Consider the following 15,748-nt stretch of genomic DNA (forward strand, 5'->3'; position numbering starts at 1 on the left):
TCCTGAATACAGTTTTGTGAGCATAGATGGGGAGGCCGTGCAAAAAGTATGATTATGTCAATGAAAAAGGTTTTACCTATTATACTTACTTTGTTGAAGGCTCCTGCGTCGACTTCTTTATTGGAGGCTCCTGCATCAGCCTCATTAGTTCCTGGCCAGTCTTCTTCATCGGCTCCTGCATCAGCCTCGTCATCTCCTGCCTCGGCTTCTTCATCGGCTCCTGCATCAGCCTCGTCATTTCCTGCCTCGGCTTCTTCATCGGCTCCTGCATCAGCCTCGTCAGTTCCTGCCTTGGCTTCTTCATCGGCTCCTGCATCAGCCTCGTCAGTTCCTGCCTTGGCTTCTTCTTCGGCTCCTGCATCAGCCTCGTCAGTTCCTGCCTTGGCTTCTTCATCGGCTCCTGCATCAGCCTCGTCAGTTCCTGCCTCGGCTTCTTCATCGGCTCCTGCATCAGCCTCGTCAGTTCCTGCCTCGGCTTCTTCATCGGCTCCTGCATCAGCTTCTGTGTCAGCTTCTGACGTTCAACCTAGAAGGTCATCTGGTGGGTCAACACACAGTGACCCAGCACATTCTGAGGTAACTGTCAAAGAACAATTAATACTTTAATACTAAAACTTTAATTGATTTTAACAGTTTTGTCTCGGTTATTCTAATTACCAGGTGTTATTTGAGGGTTGGCACAAGATGTGGGAGTCTGGTCTTCATGGGCTGCCCAGTGCAGACATACTGTGGCTTAAGGAGGATGCTGAAAGGGGACTCTTTCAGAGGGCCATGTCTTATAAAGACAAACATGGAAACAGAAAGTGGAGGAAAGTCCTGAAGGATGACCGGATGTGGTTTCACCCTCCAGAATTTCCTGGAGTGGTGGAAGGAAAAGTCCCCTCAGCAGACTCCTTTTTTCACAGCTCCGTTTTTTTCTGGAGACCAGTCGGTGTGTGGCTTTACAGTCTTCGGTGCCCAAGGTCTGACTGCCCAGCACGCACCAATCAGAAGGCTTTTCTCTACCGTTGTGGGTATTCATCCACGGTAAGACAGATCTGCAACATGTCTGGCTGGTACTCCATGCTGACTGAGGTCCTGGCATGCAACGCCTGTAGAAAGGCTGCAAAGGAGTCGGAAGAGCATACTATTGGTCGTTTCCTGTCATGGGATCAGTGCATCCTTAACCAGCTCAGTCCAGCTCACAGAGCGGTGTTTCCTGCTGTCTTGACGCTACGGTGAGTCTCTAGCAGAATACAAATCATTGTGAAATTATTCAGAGTCTAATAAAAGTTAAGACTCACCATCATCTAATGATTGTGTTGCTCCTATGATTCTAGGCGTGGCGTGGACAAGCAGGTGATCCGCCTGATGAGGGATCGCACTGAGGGAAACACCATGGTGAAAGTTTGGAGACAGGTGCAGGAGAGCCACTGCGAGGACTATCTGCAGAGAAAGGACTTGTACACCACTCTTCTCAGCCAGTACAACAAACCTGGGAAGATCACTCGTAAGTCAGAGTTAATTGTTTTCTTTAAGGTATAGTTCACCCAGAAATGAGTAGTTTTAAACCTTTATGAGATTCTCTCTTTTGTTAAACACAAAAGAAGATATTCTGAAGAAAGCCGAAATCCTGTAACCATTGACTTTCATTGTAAAAAAACAAACAAACAAATACTTTGGAAGTCAATGGTTACAGGTTTCTGACATTTTTCTAAATATCTTGTTTAGTCTTTAAAATAAATCCATAATGGTTTAAAATCATTAAAAGGATCAGCAAATGATGACAGTATTATTATTTTTAAATTCCTATCCTTTTGAACATTTATTCAAAGATTAAGCAGCAAAGTGTCTGTTTTCTCTGCTTTTAGGGAGTTTGTGCCAGCAGTTCCAGCGAACACCAGCACGGAGAGAGCCGCCATCTGCCAGACTGATGAGAAAGGCGTTCCTTATCTCAGAGGCAGATAACATCGAGGACTACCGTACTCAGATTATGTCCACATTTGGGCAAGTCCTGAAGTACGACTCCACCAAGAAGGTAAATTTAACACAATGGAAAAAAGTCAGTTTGTAAACATATTGCTAAACCTTTTTACTGTTATTCTTTCAGGAAATCCTTTATCAGAGAGATTTTATCCTTAAAATATTATTGTCCACTTTTGCATCATGGGACATTTTAATGATTAATTTTTAATGACAATTGATAAGTAAAGTATTATTAATTGTTTAATAATAAATAATTATCAATAAATTAATATCTAATATGGGTTACTAGTGCTTTAAAATCCTGTTTGTCACCATCATACGCACCAGATTATTAATCATACTTACCTACGTCTTTGTGTGTCGTTTTCTTCACTTCAGGTTTCCTCTTGCATGCTCTGCATCAAAAATCTAATGAGCTGCAATGCAAAAACACATTATTAATTCATTTCTGAATATTAGTGACTATTACTTTCTTGGTCTGGTGCAGAAAAAAAAAATATATACAAAAATGTTTAAATCTGTTTGTGTTGTATTTGTTATCAGATCTGCAAGAAACTCTCCGGCGATGGAAAAGGCACTGCAGAGTGGTGTACCAATGTGGCCAACGAGCAGGGGCAGATCCTCATATCTGTTCTCACCTGTGAGGAGTCATTGGAGAGGATGAGGCCGATGGCTGAAGGCCTCATGGAGAGGTACAGGAGAGCTGACGAGGCACCGCCCGAGCTCATGTATGTGGATCGTGGCTGCTGTCGCGTCCACGCCGTTTCCTCGGTTGAGCAGCTCTTCAGTGACTGGACGGACAGGGGCATGCTGGTACGGCTGGACATCTTTCATTGGATCCATCGATTCGATGCAGCCCTACGGACAGATCATCATCCAAAGTATGCCCTGTTCAAGTCTGCCCTCTCTGCTGCCGTCTTTGCCTACAACAAAGACGACATGGCTCTTCTGGTACAGGCGATACGTGCCGGTCACCCAACCAACTATGCCTCCCTGACTGACAGCCAGATCATCGAGCTGCGTGTCAGTAAATATGACCTCAGCCATTACGTCAGGAGGATCACAGTTGGTGCACAGGAAACATGTGCGCGCGTGCAGTGCGCCATTGATCTCCTGAAGGGAGCCGCAGGGATGGATGAGAACCAGGTGCATCTGTTTAAGGACTCTGCAGCCATCGACCACGTCTGGGAGAACCAGCAGAAGCACCTTGAATGCATCCAGGATCCACCAGGGAGGAACATGTACACCATCACCAAGTATGTGACCCGTAACGGTGTTCGTCTTGCGCGGTACAGTACGGTGAGAGGAAGCAACAGTCTGGAGGGCTTTCATTCCTTTCTGCCTGACATGATCCCGGGACCCCACTGTGCTGCCGTCCCGTTTCAAGTCTATCTGTTGGCTGGCATCGCACGCTGGAACTCTAACAGGGAGTCAGCCAGCGTCCAAGGGCGGAAAGGGAGGAAACATATGGTGTACATGTCTCCTCTGGTCCATCGCCTAAACCAAAGGTGACAGGAGCTATTTGGGGAGGTGGAGGAGGCAAACTACAGGCCTCCGGTTCCTGCTGGTGATGAGCGCATTGGTCTGGAGTACCTGTTTTCCCAGTCCTCAGAGCCCTTCAGTGCTCCTGATCATTACGCTCAGACTAGAGAGACACTTCAGGCAGATGAGGATGAGGACGAAGATGTTCCTGCTGGGGTGGCAGAGGAAGAGGAAGAGCTGCAGGAGGAAGATGATGATGTGGGCTACTCCTCCGACCGCGAGAGGGACAGCCTGACTCCTCTGAGGAACCGTCTGTGCCTCACCGATCAGGCAGTGGCTGCTGAATTTGACCCCTGTGTGGAGGACGTGTGCGGTCCCAATCATCTGCCTGGGTACCAGCACGTAGAGGATCTGTGTAAAGTCCTTGTTGAGATCGCCCTGGAGGAAGGAAAACTTGCCTTAAATGAGTCAACCAGGCAAAAGGTCATCAGCGCCTGGAACAAGCTTGACCTCCATGACCGCAGCATCAAACAATTCGACAGCCTCTACTCTGCACGCTGGGGCAATGCTCTGTTTGGCCGCACCAGTGGAGATCCGACTGAGGCGTCCCTGGTGCAGAAGCTCAAGTTCAGCAAGCGGTACTCAGCCGCACACTTGGTGGACTCCAGAAAGAACCGGCTGATGTACTGCCTGGTCAAACAGCTGTGGCTTCATCCTGGTGTTGGAGGAAAAGCTAAAGGGTCACCGCTGAAACAGCAGATCACTAAACTGTACCAGCGTGTGCAGCAGAGAGTGACGGTGGACGATGATCAGCTCAGCAAACTCGGGATTCCCATCCTGAAAATAAATTCAAAGTGCGTGAGCGAGTTCATCAGGAGGCAGGAGGCGCTGTCAGCCACAAACGTCACCGACCAGGGTCTGTCTGTCCTCCGTCGTCACCAGAGCGTCTCCAGCACCAGCCAGCCCCCCGCTGAGGAGCTTCCAGAGGAAAGACCCCATACCAGCCGGCCTGCAGTGCAGTATCCCATCACCACTTCTCTGGCCGGCACCCGAAAGTTGAAGCAAAGACTCCCGCAAATCTTACCTGTCCCTCCCTCTGCTCTTGCTCAACCAGTTCCTGCGCCGGCCCATTCGATGCCCGCAGGACTCCGGCACACACACACTCCGCTGACTGCACCTCCCGCTGTTTCCTTGCCGCAGGCATCCACTCCGCCACTGTTGCCCTCAAGATCAACAGTCTACAAGAGGAAAAAGACAGAACTCAGTGGCTCTGGACATCCAACCTCAGTGAAGGTTTACATCTGTGCTCTGTGTGGCCAACCAACTCAAGGCCACAAGAAATACAGAAAGAAGAGCTACTGTGAGAGCTCCAAAGCCTCCACGTCCACAAACCTTGCTGGGCAGACGTTTGACTGTTTTGAAGACTTTAAAAGGGCTGTGGACGTTCTCTTGGGCTCTCAGTCTCAGGCCTCAGAGTCTGTCTAACTGGACCTCTATCCATGTTGCGGTTCATAGTTCTTGACTTGTAACAGTGTTATTGTTGCAAAAATGGATATGTTATAATAACAGTTGGTTGTTTGAAAGTTTACAGTGTTTTACACTAATCTGTTGATTGTTGTAACACTGGTATTGATGCAAAAATGTATGTTATAATAACAGTTGATTTTTTAAAAGTTTACAGGTTTTTACGGTTTGCACTAATTTGTTGACTGTTTTTTACACTTATTGTTGCACAAATGTTCGCAATATTAACAGTTGACTGTTTCAGAGTATACATCGTTTTATACTAATTTGTAGATTGTAACTTATTGTTAATTTACAAAAGTTAAGCTTTTTTTTACAGTTTGCACTAATTTGTTGATTGTTGTAGAAACAAATTTTATATTAACATTTGACTGTTTAAGTTTACAGTGTTTTACACTAATTTGTTGATTGTTGTAACACTGTTTTGTTCCAGAAATGTATGTTATATTAACAGTTTATTGTTTTACAGTTTACAGTATTTCTTTAATTGTTTTCTTGTTTTTATTGATTTATTTATTTATGAATGTATTTATTTATGTTTATTAAGTATATATTATCATAATGTTATTTAAAGTACTTTAATATAATTATTTAATTTAATTATTTATTTATTATAAAATTTTAGTAATAAAAAATATATAATTATGTTATTTAAAGTACTTTAATTATTACTTTGTGATAACTAATGTTGCTTTATATACTTTAATTGTTAGCTTTGTTTTTTTTTAAGAGGATTTATTTATTTTTTTATTTTTTATATCTAAATGCTTGACCTGGCAGTATTTTTTTTATGTATACAAATATATTCTTATATCTATAACTGCTATCAGTAGTATTAAAACTAATGATTGTAATAGTAATGTGTTTTTTATTATGTACAAAGTATATCTATAGTATACATTTTTATGTCAGGCAGGTCTAACAATATGTTTAGAACTTTTCTTTTGCACTTTTAATAAATTTGGATAATAAAATGCAATCTCGTGTTTCTTTTTGTATGTGTTGGAAGGACTTCATTGGTTTTTAAAAATTGACTAAATCTTCTGATTTTGAATTTAATTTAGAATCATTATCTAAGTCTATGACAATAATATGCAGTCCATTTTAATAGTAACCTCTGGTACAGGCGCTCTGAAAAGTCTATTGCTCCTCTGTGTTTTTCCAAGTCCAGCTCTGGAGTCGATGACAGCTTATCCTGTTGCCGTCAGATGGGATGCCAGTGGATTCATCCTTAAACCACATTCCAACATCAAGCTCCACCTGCAACACACAAATACAAAAACAGTACATTATTCAAATATCCTATGACATTACACTCTCAAAATAGAACTGTCGTAATTTGTTACAAAGTAGTTAGTTACTATAATTAAAATACTTACCCAGTAACAAAGTAAGGGATTATTATTCATTTTATGTAATTGTATTACTGCTATTAGAAATATGATGGTATATCTGTATAATATAATAGAACAGATGCTAAATATTTCCATTTTTTGTTATACAAACATATTTAAGAATAATTCTACTAAACATTATGCATTTTTAAAAAAGTTTGACCTTTAATTACTACTATTACATATGAATATTTTATTTATAGAACTGATATTACATATATTAATTTATATATTCCATTTGTTGAGGTTTATGGGGATTTTGAGTGAACCATTAAAAGTAATTTAATTTAAAAAGCAACTTAAATTTTAATAACAAACTTATTAAATGATCATTTCATGGTTCACTTTTATGCACAGTTAGGGTTGTTTGCTTTAATTTCAAAAGCACCACAGCATATGCAACGTGTCCTGACAGTTACTACTATTTGTTTTGATGACATCACCAAGGGGTTGTTCACTCGCAAAAGCAGTTCATTCATGGTTTGCTGAAACTCAATCAACCAATCAGGTGCTGTAATTGCCTACACTTCTAAAATGAAATTTGCACACCGTACAGGTCGATCGCCCATTCGCAGAGGTTCTTTCTACAGTCGTGCAATGTGTACGGTGACCGTAGATATTGTCTACTGTCTGCGACCAATGAAAACAGCGGATTGTGAATCCAGCCGTCCAATCGCTGCAAGGGGGCGTCATCCTTTCGCTCTTCTCGCCGCAATCAAAGGATTCAAACTTTAGTTTGTTGCTTTTTCTGTTTTAAACAAATGTAAATGCATAAACACTGGATTTCTTCAGCTCAAACAACCTGCAACCAGCATACAACGACGTTGCTTTGAAGGTGAGTCCACATCTGTTGATTTTACTACTCAAATCATTGACTAAGCAGACATAAAGATTAATTTTGCTGTTTTAAACAGTCTAATAGTGTTTATCAAGCTTAAAAAACTTGCAATTGTTGTTCTATTGCGACGCAGCATTGTTGTTGATTGATAAAGATTAATTTTCGGATCGTGACAAGTTACAGTATGTACAGTAAACCGGTGTTTTAACGTGTATTTGGACATTCGGTGCGACGTAGTTTATCCTGTTCCACCGTAACGTTCATCATGTCCCCGATTGACAAAAACAAACATAAATGACAAAACAACAATGTCTCGGACACAATATGGTTTTGTATGCTGTCTAAAAGTAAAATTTACGTTCAACACAATATTTATAAACACAACGAATATATGAAAACGCTTGTTTCATCGTCAGTGATGCTGTAAACATGACAAAACATTTAACAAAAGCTGATATCGATGTATGCATTTATGTAAATCAAATATAACAGTAAATATTCATGTAAAAGTTAAGACAAGTATACCTAAATATACTATTCATGGCCTTTAGCTGGTGATTATAACGTTCTATTCAAATGTTTAATGTTATTAATGTTTTTATAATGGGAAATAGTCATATCTTTAATGAGAGCACATACATAAACACCTTTGAACCTCTAAAAATGTTTATAAACATGATAGGCAGCATTTTTTAAAAGCTTATTCAGCCCTGTGATTTTTAGTATTAAATACCTATGTAAACATTAACATGTGAGCTCCGTCTATGTTAATAAATCTTTATAGCATGTAGCTAGTAATTACAGCATTATATCATTTTATTATATTATTATTATGTTGCAATAATGTGAAATCATCCTAACTGCAACGATCAGCACATAAATGGGCACATTTATATCTCTGAAAACATTTATAAACATGACAGACAGCATTAAAAAAACGATACCACCTTGTAGTCATTTATTCCATTAAATATTTATGTAAACATTAAGACATGTGCTTACATTAATTAACCATTCATGTTTTGATGTAATCAACCATTCATGTTCACTTTGATGCCTTTTAGCTTGAGATTACAACATTATATCATTCAAGTCAAGCATTATATTGTTTAAAGCATGCATTTATGTTTAATAATGTTAATAATGTGTTACCATAAATTTCTAAATATATTTATGACTGCATGATATCATTCATAAGGCTTAAAACCCATCTAATATATGTGTTTTTTTTCCAGAGACCTCCGAGACCTCCGAGATGGCATTGCCGACACTTCGGATTGTAAATCCATCTGCTCCTCTGGACCGTCAGCAAGCCATTTTACAGGCGTCAAAGGAGGCCCGTTTGTACAGGGAGAGAAAGCTTAGCTTTGCTCTCCCACCGGCACAGCTCCTGAACGAACATGCTGCATTTAATCATGCAGAAAGGCTCCTTCGAGCTGAAGGAACTTTGGCTCCATCACGGCAGCAGTGTTTGGGAAAGCTGGTGCTACCTTTTGGCCAGTATGCCAACGCCCCATTCCACTGGCTGGCAGAAAATGATGTGGGCTACATGAAGTTGTAAGCACATGCCATTTTGTATTTTATAAATTTAAGAACTACTAAAATTAGATAATATGGTTAACTTAATATTATATATAATGTCTATATTTATACAGATGTTTTCAGTCTAGTTTATTTTGCTATTTATTTGCTGTGCAATTGTTCAAATGTGTTTGCAGTGTGATCGATAAGCACAGGGAGGAACTGGCCAAGCAACCCAAAAAGATCCACAATGGCTGGATAAAGGACTGCTTGGCAGAATATGCAGAGAGCTTCCCTCAGCTGTCAGTAACCCTGGAAGCTAACGTCCACCGTGGCATCTACGGGCAGAAAGGGTTTGAAAACTACACATTTCAGGAGATGTGGGAGCTGTACAGCCAGCGTGCTGCCTTGATGGACAGGCCTGAAGATTTTAGCAGCAATCAGAAAGACCTAATTCTCAGGGCACATAACTCTGTCACCCGCTGGCTGCACACTCCTGTTACACACATCAGCAGTGTGCAGATGAAGCGGTTTAGAAAATACATATATGACAAAAAGGACCAGGTAAGTCTTATGGAATACAAAACATAAAATGTTATGTCACTTCTTATTTTTATTTGTACGTACAACATTTTGGATTAAATTGACATTTTAATGTTTTTTTTTTTTTTTTTTTACACAGAATTTAAAATCTACAGCTGATGTTCCTTCATGGTCAAGGTCAAAAGTGCCATCATCAAGAACCACATCAACATCAACATCTGCTTCTACCTCTGCCAAGGCTGCCACAGCTTCCACCACCGATATGGCTTTAACCTCTGCTATGGCTGCCACCACCTCCATGGCTTTCACCTCTGCTACTGCTTCCACCTCTTACACTGCTGCCACCTCTGCTACGGCTTCTACCTCTTACACGGCTGCCACCACTGCCACGGCTTCCACTTTTTACACGGCTGCCACCACTGCTACTGTTTTCACCTTTGCCATGGCTGCCAACACAGCTACGGCTTCAACATCTGCTTTCACATCAGCCACTGCTTCCATGTCTGCCTCCACATCCTCCACCACCAAACACAAGGAGCCAATATCCTCACCCATGAGTGACTCTTCTGTAAGTAAATATTCATGTTAAGTGCACACATGAAAATTGAATTGTTATTAAAGCAGTAAGATAATCTTTGTTCACATGTATTGCAGGTTGAACTTGAGGGTTGGGTGCGCTTGTGGGAAAACCCTAATGGCATTTCACCAGCTGACCTCTCGTGGGTGAAGGATGACACAGAAAGAGGGCTCTTCACCAACATTCAGGTCTACCAGGACAGTACAGGTGTGCTGAAGAGAAGGTGGGTAATGAAGTCGGACAGAATGTGGTTTTACCCCCCTGAACCTCCAGGCTACGTCAGCGGGACTGTGCCATCTCCAAACCTGTTCTTTCGGGGCCGCATCTTTGTCTGGAGACCAGTTGGGGTGTGGAGATATTCACTGAAGTGTCCCCGTGGTAAAGACTGTGTGGGTAGTGGAAACAAGGTGCACCTCTACAAGTCAGGATACCACACTAAGGTTTGTCTGTTTACATTTTGTATGATTTTTACAGCAATTAGTGCACTGCATCATATTTAGTTGCAATTAGTGCAACATATTGTACTTTTTTAAATGACAATTTTCAACAAATGTAAATTCATACACAGTTCAAATTACACAATGGTTTATCATGTTACAGGTTCGTTACATCTGTGATGTAGCCAACTGGTACACGATGCTGACTGAGGTCCTGTGCTGTGGGCCATGCACAAAGGAAGGCAGGAAAGGTGCTGGTGCCAAGGTGGGTCGTTGGTTGGCATGGCATCCTGAAATCCTTTGTCAGCTCAGTGAGGCTCACCAAGCCATGTTCCCTGCGATTTTAACACACAGGTAAGTAAACTGACAGGTGGCATATATTTAACATTTACCACAATAGCATCTGTTTTATCACACACTGATTATCACACTTTATAGGCGTGGTGTAGACAAGAGTGTGATCCGGCTTCTGCGGGATCGCACCGAAGGGAACACAATGATAAAAGTGTGGCGGCAGGTTCAGGAAAACCACGTGGAGGATTATCTCCACAGAAAGGACCTGTACACAACCCTCCTGATGACCCTGGTAAAACCCGGAGCGATTGTGTCAGCCTTTAGACACCAGTTTGAGGCTCCACCTCCTCAAAGAGAGATGCCCTCTGCTCACCTGCTTCGCCACGCCTTCCTTCTCGCTGAGGCCGAAAATGTGCAGGACTACAGAAGTCAGATTCTGTCCACTTTTGGCACAGTGCTGAAAATGGACTCCACTAAAAAGGTAAATACAGCAATATAGAACATTGTTAAAAATGTATATATTTTTTTCATTAACTTACAATTATGTTGTTCCAACACCTGCATGACACTTGAGTGGTTAACAAAAACATATAGAGTAGAATGACAGATTTTGTCACTGTTCATTTAGGCCAGTGGTTCTTAAAGTAGGGGTCGGGACACCCCGGGGGATCATAAGACAATGGTGGAGAGGGGGGGTCGCTTATGTTCTTCCAAAATCAAATTAATTTTTATTAAACTACTAGATTTACCATGTTTTATCCATAACCTACAGAAGAAAAAAACAGTTACATGAAAACAACAACATGCAAATAAAAAGCTATCAGCCTTACCTTTTTTTGCGACCCCGGGGGTGGTTATGTAATATTAAAGACACAGCAGATTGATTTTAAGGCTGCCAGTCCCTAAGATTTTTGGTGGTAAAATCATTCAGATTTAGAACTACAGGACAGAATAACATATTCAAACATTCATAATCAGTCTATTTTAAACATATGCAGATTTTTAAATAAAGGTATATAATTAGCAGTATACAGAGATTAATTTACAGATAATAATATCCAGGCTAACTGAGTTTCTCATGTCTTGCAGGTGGTCAAGAAGCTGTCTGGGGAGGGTAAAGGCACAGCGGAGTGGTTCACCAGCATTGGCAATGAGTACTCACAAATAGTCTCATTTATTCTTACATGCGAGGAGTCCACTGAGTGCCTAAAGCCCATGTGTCAGGGAGTTATGGACAGATTCCAGCTGGCCAATCAGCCTGTCCCTAAGATCCTGTACGTTGACCGTGGCTGTTGTCGTGCACAGGGCCCGACAGCTTTGGAGTCATTGTTCAAGACATGGGTGGATGGTGGTATGGTTGTCCGTTTGGACATTTTCCATTGGATCCATCGCTTTGATGCTACCATCCGCACAGACAGCCACTCCAAGTATGCAGTGTTCAAGTCTGCCCTTGCAGGAGCGGTGATGGCCTACAACCGCGCAGACTTGGAGCTGCTCATCAAGGCTGTCAGAGCCAAGGATCCGACAGCTTTTAACAGAGTGACAGATGAAGATATGGTGCGACTGTATGTTTCAAGTGAACGGCTAAAGCACCATGTTCGGAGAGTCACTCTTGGAGCTCAGGAGACCTTTCGACTTGTGCAGATCGCCATCGATGAGCTCAAGGGTCCTGCTGGGCTGGACGAGAGTGGAGTCAGTCTCTTCAAGTCAACAGGTACATAAGCCTGTAAAAATTTTATCAGTACTTACAGTAATGAAAACAGCACAAAGTATATGAAGTACACAAAAAAGTCATCATCTGTATATTGGTCTATAAAGTACAACACTATTAGCATAAATACTGTATATAATACTGTTTATAACTGTATATAAGATTTTTTAAATATATATTTATAATGTGACATGTTGACTCATACATACATTATTATTACCTAACAGAAGCAATATATAGTATGTGGGAGGCCCAGCAACGGCACCTGGAGTGCATGCAGGATCCTCCGGAGATGAGCATGTACAGAGTGGCTTGCAGCACCAGCATCAATGGGGTTGATGTGCCTTACTACAAATTCACAAATTTCTGCCTCACATGATACCAGGTGTGTTAAGCAATATGCTTTCAGTTATTCAGTCCATATCTTGAATACTATACGTAGCTGGTTAAGGAAACCAATCATACAGTTTGTTCACCTATAATATCCCTTGAAGGCGTTCTATACTTCATACTGTTTATTGCATTGAGTTGGAGAAAAAAGTGCAATTTTGTACATGTATAAAATGCTGTGACTGCACTTACTCTTTATTGTTACGGACACACCAAGGTCACGCTCCACACGGACACTCAGTGTCATCGTCTGGTCAACTAAATCAGTCTTAGACCCCTTCTTGTTCCTGTAAAGGATTCTTCAAGTAAGTTCGTGTGCTTTGTAGTTATTAGAGGCTTCCCTGCACGTCCTCTGGGCTAATCATTACCTGCTCACCTCTGCCTTACCTATCAACCTGATATACTCACTGGCTTACTCACCTTTAACATATTCACCTGCTCACCTGCTCCAGCTGAAGTGTAGCATACTCACCTGCTCCAGCTGAAGTGTGGCATACTCACCTGATATACTCACCTGCTCCAGCTGAAGTGTAGCATAATCACCTGATATACTCACATGCTCCAGCTGAAGTGTAGCATACTCATTTAATGTACTCACCTGCTCACCTGTTCCAGCCGTATGTGTTGTATACTCACCTGGCATACTCAGATAGAGAAATGATTCGATCGAGAAAGGGACCGATCATAAATTTATTATCGATCTCTTTATTAATTGCTCCACCACTTCTGGTTCAGCGTTAGCAGATTGAAGGTTAGGACATGCGAGGTTGTAGAAAGGAAGGGTCGAAACACCGGTGTGGAATCCATTAGACAGACCTGAAATGAGAAATTCAGAAAAGTTAGGATCAGGGTGCATGCATAATTCATGGTAAAGATTAGAAATATTGACAGGAGTCGACAAATAAGATCTATGTTTTTTATTTGCTTTCCACACTTGGCAGACTACTCGAGCATGAGCGCCACAGCAGTAACTGCAAATGTGTAGGTATTTGCAAGGGTGGCGGAAACATCTGGCTGCGTTAAAGTTATTGCAAGCTAGAGATGATGGAGGGTTTTGAGAGGAGGGAGGGGGGAGAAGAGCAGGGATAGCAGAGGTAGATGGGCGGGGTACGTAACTAGTGGATCTTGGGGTTTGTAGTTCTTTCTCGGCGGAGGGGATTATGAAGGGACAGGAAGTGGTTGGGTGAAGGTTTGAGCGGCAGACCACGCAGGAAAGATTGCGGCATCCTAGAAAAACTCTGTTATGGAGATCAGTGTCCAAAGCCCCCCAATAAGAACACTGATTCCATTGAGCAACGCGAATAGCGCATTTTGCTGAAAATAATTTGTGATATGTATAGAAATGTGTTCCCCCATAGGAGAGTGCGAGCTCCGAAATGATGGCCATATAGTCTTTCAGCTCGCGCCTCCTATGGGGAAAGACTGAGCAGATGGTATCTGTATAACGTGAGAAAACTACGTGGAATTCGGCTATTGTGAGTGTGCGAGGTTGAGAGCTGACTGGTGATTTAAGTGTAATGGTGAATTCGCCGCAATCTACCTGTCGATCTGCCGAGGGAGGTGCAATAGGTGAAAGGAGTGTAGAGAGGTCTATGTCTGCACCTGATAGGATGAGGTTCCTGACTGCGTTGGAGATCTGAGGTGGTTCCAGGACTGGAGCGTTATGCGGAATGGGAAAGGGTGTGGCTGTGGCTAGGGTGAAGGGGGCTTGTGCGGAAGATGTGTTAGTACAGAAGGCATTTTGTTGGGGAGGGTTAGTAATGGAAGTGGGTGCTTGGAGGGATGTAGAGGGAAAAAAGGGGGGATTAGTAGAGGAAAAATTAGCAGGCAGAGGGAGAGCGTTGGAGCTTGTAGGAAGGGATTGAGTGGGAATAAGTTGAGTTGAAGAATGAGGGAGATTTCGCTGGATTTTTGGGCTGGAGGCCAAGGGAGGGGGGTGGGAAATCCTGGAGTGGCATAATTGTCCGGTGGATTCACTGTATGTTGGTTGGTAGAAGGTGCGGTCTGTCCTGTAGCTTGAGGTTGCTTTTTATTAGTTTTCTTGGTTGCTTTCTTGGTGGTCCAGGGGGGTTTCTTGAGTGCTGAGTAGCGGAGGGTTGTGGATAGGGGGTGTGGCGGGAGCGAGTTGGTCTACTGTCTTGAGGAGGCGGAGTTAGTGACGGGATGGCTTCGTACAGTTTCAGAAGTTCGGATTTATTGCAGCGGGTGGGGATGGAAATTCCGGCGTTTGTGAGTGACTGGCAGAGTTCAAAAACAGTCATTTTGTTGGATGTGATGGATGAAGATCTTGCAGAGGCGTAGGAGGAAGCGGGAGACGGTAAGTTGCGGTTTGGAGATGGAGATTTCGTGGGGCGATGGGTTCTTGTGACTGTGGAGCGGATGGGTCTTCGGCCTCTGATGGGAGCCTCGGTGTTTATTTGGGTTTGTTGCTGTGTTTGGGCTGGTGTTTCCGGGAGAGCTGGTGTGTTGATTCCTTCCATGTTGCTTGTTGATGGTTGTGATGTTGGATTGTTCTGTTTAGGTTGTGAATTCTTTCTGTTGTTGTCGCTGTTTTGTTGTAGCTTTTGTTGTAGTAGCTGTTGTTGTTGTTCTTGTAGCTGTTGTTGAAGCTGCTGTTGTTGTAGCTGTTATTGTAGCTGTTGTTGCTGCTGTTGTTGTAGCTGTTGTTGTCGTTGTTGTTGTTGTTGTTTGTTGTAGAGGGTTTCGGTGGTTTGTTAAGGAGCAGGGTTTGTCCTTGTTCTTCGGAAAACGAAGGTAAGGGAGTAATATCTAGCTAGGCTATTTATAGTAAGTTGGGATAGATCTGATTGGCTAACTAATGAGTGTAGATAGGCGGCCAGCTGCAGTCAATTATATCACGTGCTCCTCTCGAAATTAGTTTAAAAACTTCACTTAAGGACCCGCGGGAAACCTGGATTTATCAGTGTGACTGCTGAATTTCTGCAAAAACTGCATGGCAAGATCAAATCTGTGAATTATTTTAGTTTTACTTTATTTGTTAAGAAACTTTTCTGTGGGATCAATGACGACTACATAATAAAAGTCTGTGAGTTCAAAATGAGCATCTAAATA

General features: G+C 42.3%; 5 protein-coding genes and 1 long non-coding RNA gene across 6 annotated transcripts in view; 5 read left to right on the plus strand and 1 right to left on the minus strand.

The window, feature by feature from the left end:
* Positions 1–15,748, plus strand: part of LOC148680790 (uncharacterized) — a 796,717-nt gene that overhangs the window by 456,831 nt on the left and 324,138 nt on the right. The gene's annotated exons all lie outside the window — the stretch shown is intronic.
* LOC148680812 (uncharacterized) overlaps positions 1–15,748 on the minus strand; it is a 451,921-nt gene that overhangs the window by 310,433 nt on the left and 125,740 nt on the right. The window lies entirely within an intron of this gene.
* The window catches only part of LOC148680839 (uncharacterized), a 785,675-nt gene that overhangs the window by 68,390 nt on the left and 701,537 nt on the right, over positions 1–15,748 (plus strand). The gene's annotated exons all lie outside the window — the stretch shown is intronic.
* LOC137491002 (uncharacterized) lies at positions 261–5,458 on the plus strand. The gene is made up of 5 exons (XM_087250553.2): positions 261–576; positions 661–1,217; positions 1,320–1,489; positions 1,851–2,017; positions 2,509–5,458. The coding sequence occupies exons 2-5, from the start codon at positions 685–687 to the stop codon at positions 3,475–3,477; spliced, it is 1,839 nt and encodes a 612-aa protein (XP_087106679.2). The 5' UTR covers positions 261–576; positions 661–684; the 3' UTR covers positions 3,478–5,458.
* Positions 8,186–9,315, plus strand: LOC148680844 (uncharacterized). Its single transcript, XM_088649881.1, has 2 exons — positions 8,186–8,760; positions 8,922–9,315. The coding sequence occupies exons 1-2, from the start codon at positions 8,459–8,461 to the stop codon at positions 9,313–9,315; spliced, it is 696 nt and encodes a 231-aa protein (XP_088506007.1). The 5' UTR covers positions 8,186–8,458.
* LOC148680845 (uncharacterized) lies at positions 9,407–10,665 on the plus strand. Its single transcript, XM_088650819.1, has 2 exons — positions 9,407–10,284; positions 10,445–10,665. Exons 1-2 carry the CDS (start codon positions 10,075–10,077, stop codon positions 10,637–10,639), a joined length of 405 nt encoding a protein of 134 aa, XP_088506945.1. The 5' UTR covers positions 9,407–10,074; the 3' UTR covers positions 10,640–10,665.

The sequence above is a fragment of the Danio rerio genome, chromosome 4 (genome assembly GCF_052040795.2).
Source record: "Danio rerio strain M-AB ecotype USA chromosome 4, GRCz13ab, whole genome shotgun sequence".
In the NCBI taxonomy this organism is placed as follows: Eukaryota; Metazoa; Chordata; class Actinopteri; order Cypriniformes; family Danionidae; genus Danio; species Danio rerio.

What these genes read in the sequence shown, in the direction of transcription:
- LOC148680844 (XM_088649881.1), top strand. Translation starts at nt 8,459, where the DNA reads ATGGCATTGCCGACACTTCGGATTGTAAATCCATCTGCTCCTCTGGAC. An exon ending in GATGTGGGCTACATGAAGTT is followed by an intron (nt 8,761 to 8,921) that starts GTAAGCACATGC and finishes ATGTGTTTGCAG; the next exon opens with TGTGATCGATAAGCACAGGG.
- LOC137491002 (XM_087250553.2), top strand. Translation starts at nt 685, where the DNA reads ATGTGGGAGTCTGGTCTTCATGGGCTGCCCAGTGCAGACATACTGTGG. An exon ending in CAAACCTGGGAAGATCACTC is followed by an intron (nt 1,490 to 1,850) that starts GTAAGTCAGAGT and finishes CTCTGCTTTTAG; the next exon opens with GGAGTTTGTGCCAGCAGTTC. An exon ending in AGTACGACTCCACCAAGAAG is followed by an intron (nt 2,018 to 2,508) that starts GTAAATTTAACA and finishes ATTTGTTATCAG; the next exon opens with ATCTGCAAGAAACTCTCCGG.
- LOC148680845 (XM_088650819.1), top strand. Translation starts at nt 10,075, where the DNA reads ATGAAGTCGGACAGAATGTGGTTTTACCCCCCTGAACCTCCAGGCTAC. An exon ending in AGTCAGGATACCACACTAAG is followed by an intron (nt 10,285 to 10,444) that starts GTTTGTCTGTTT and finishes ATCATGTTACAG; the next exon opens with GTTCGTTACATCTGTGATGT.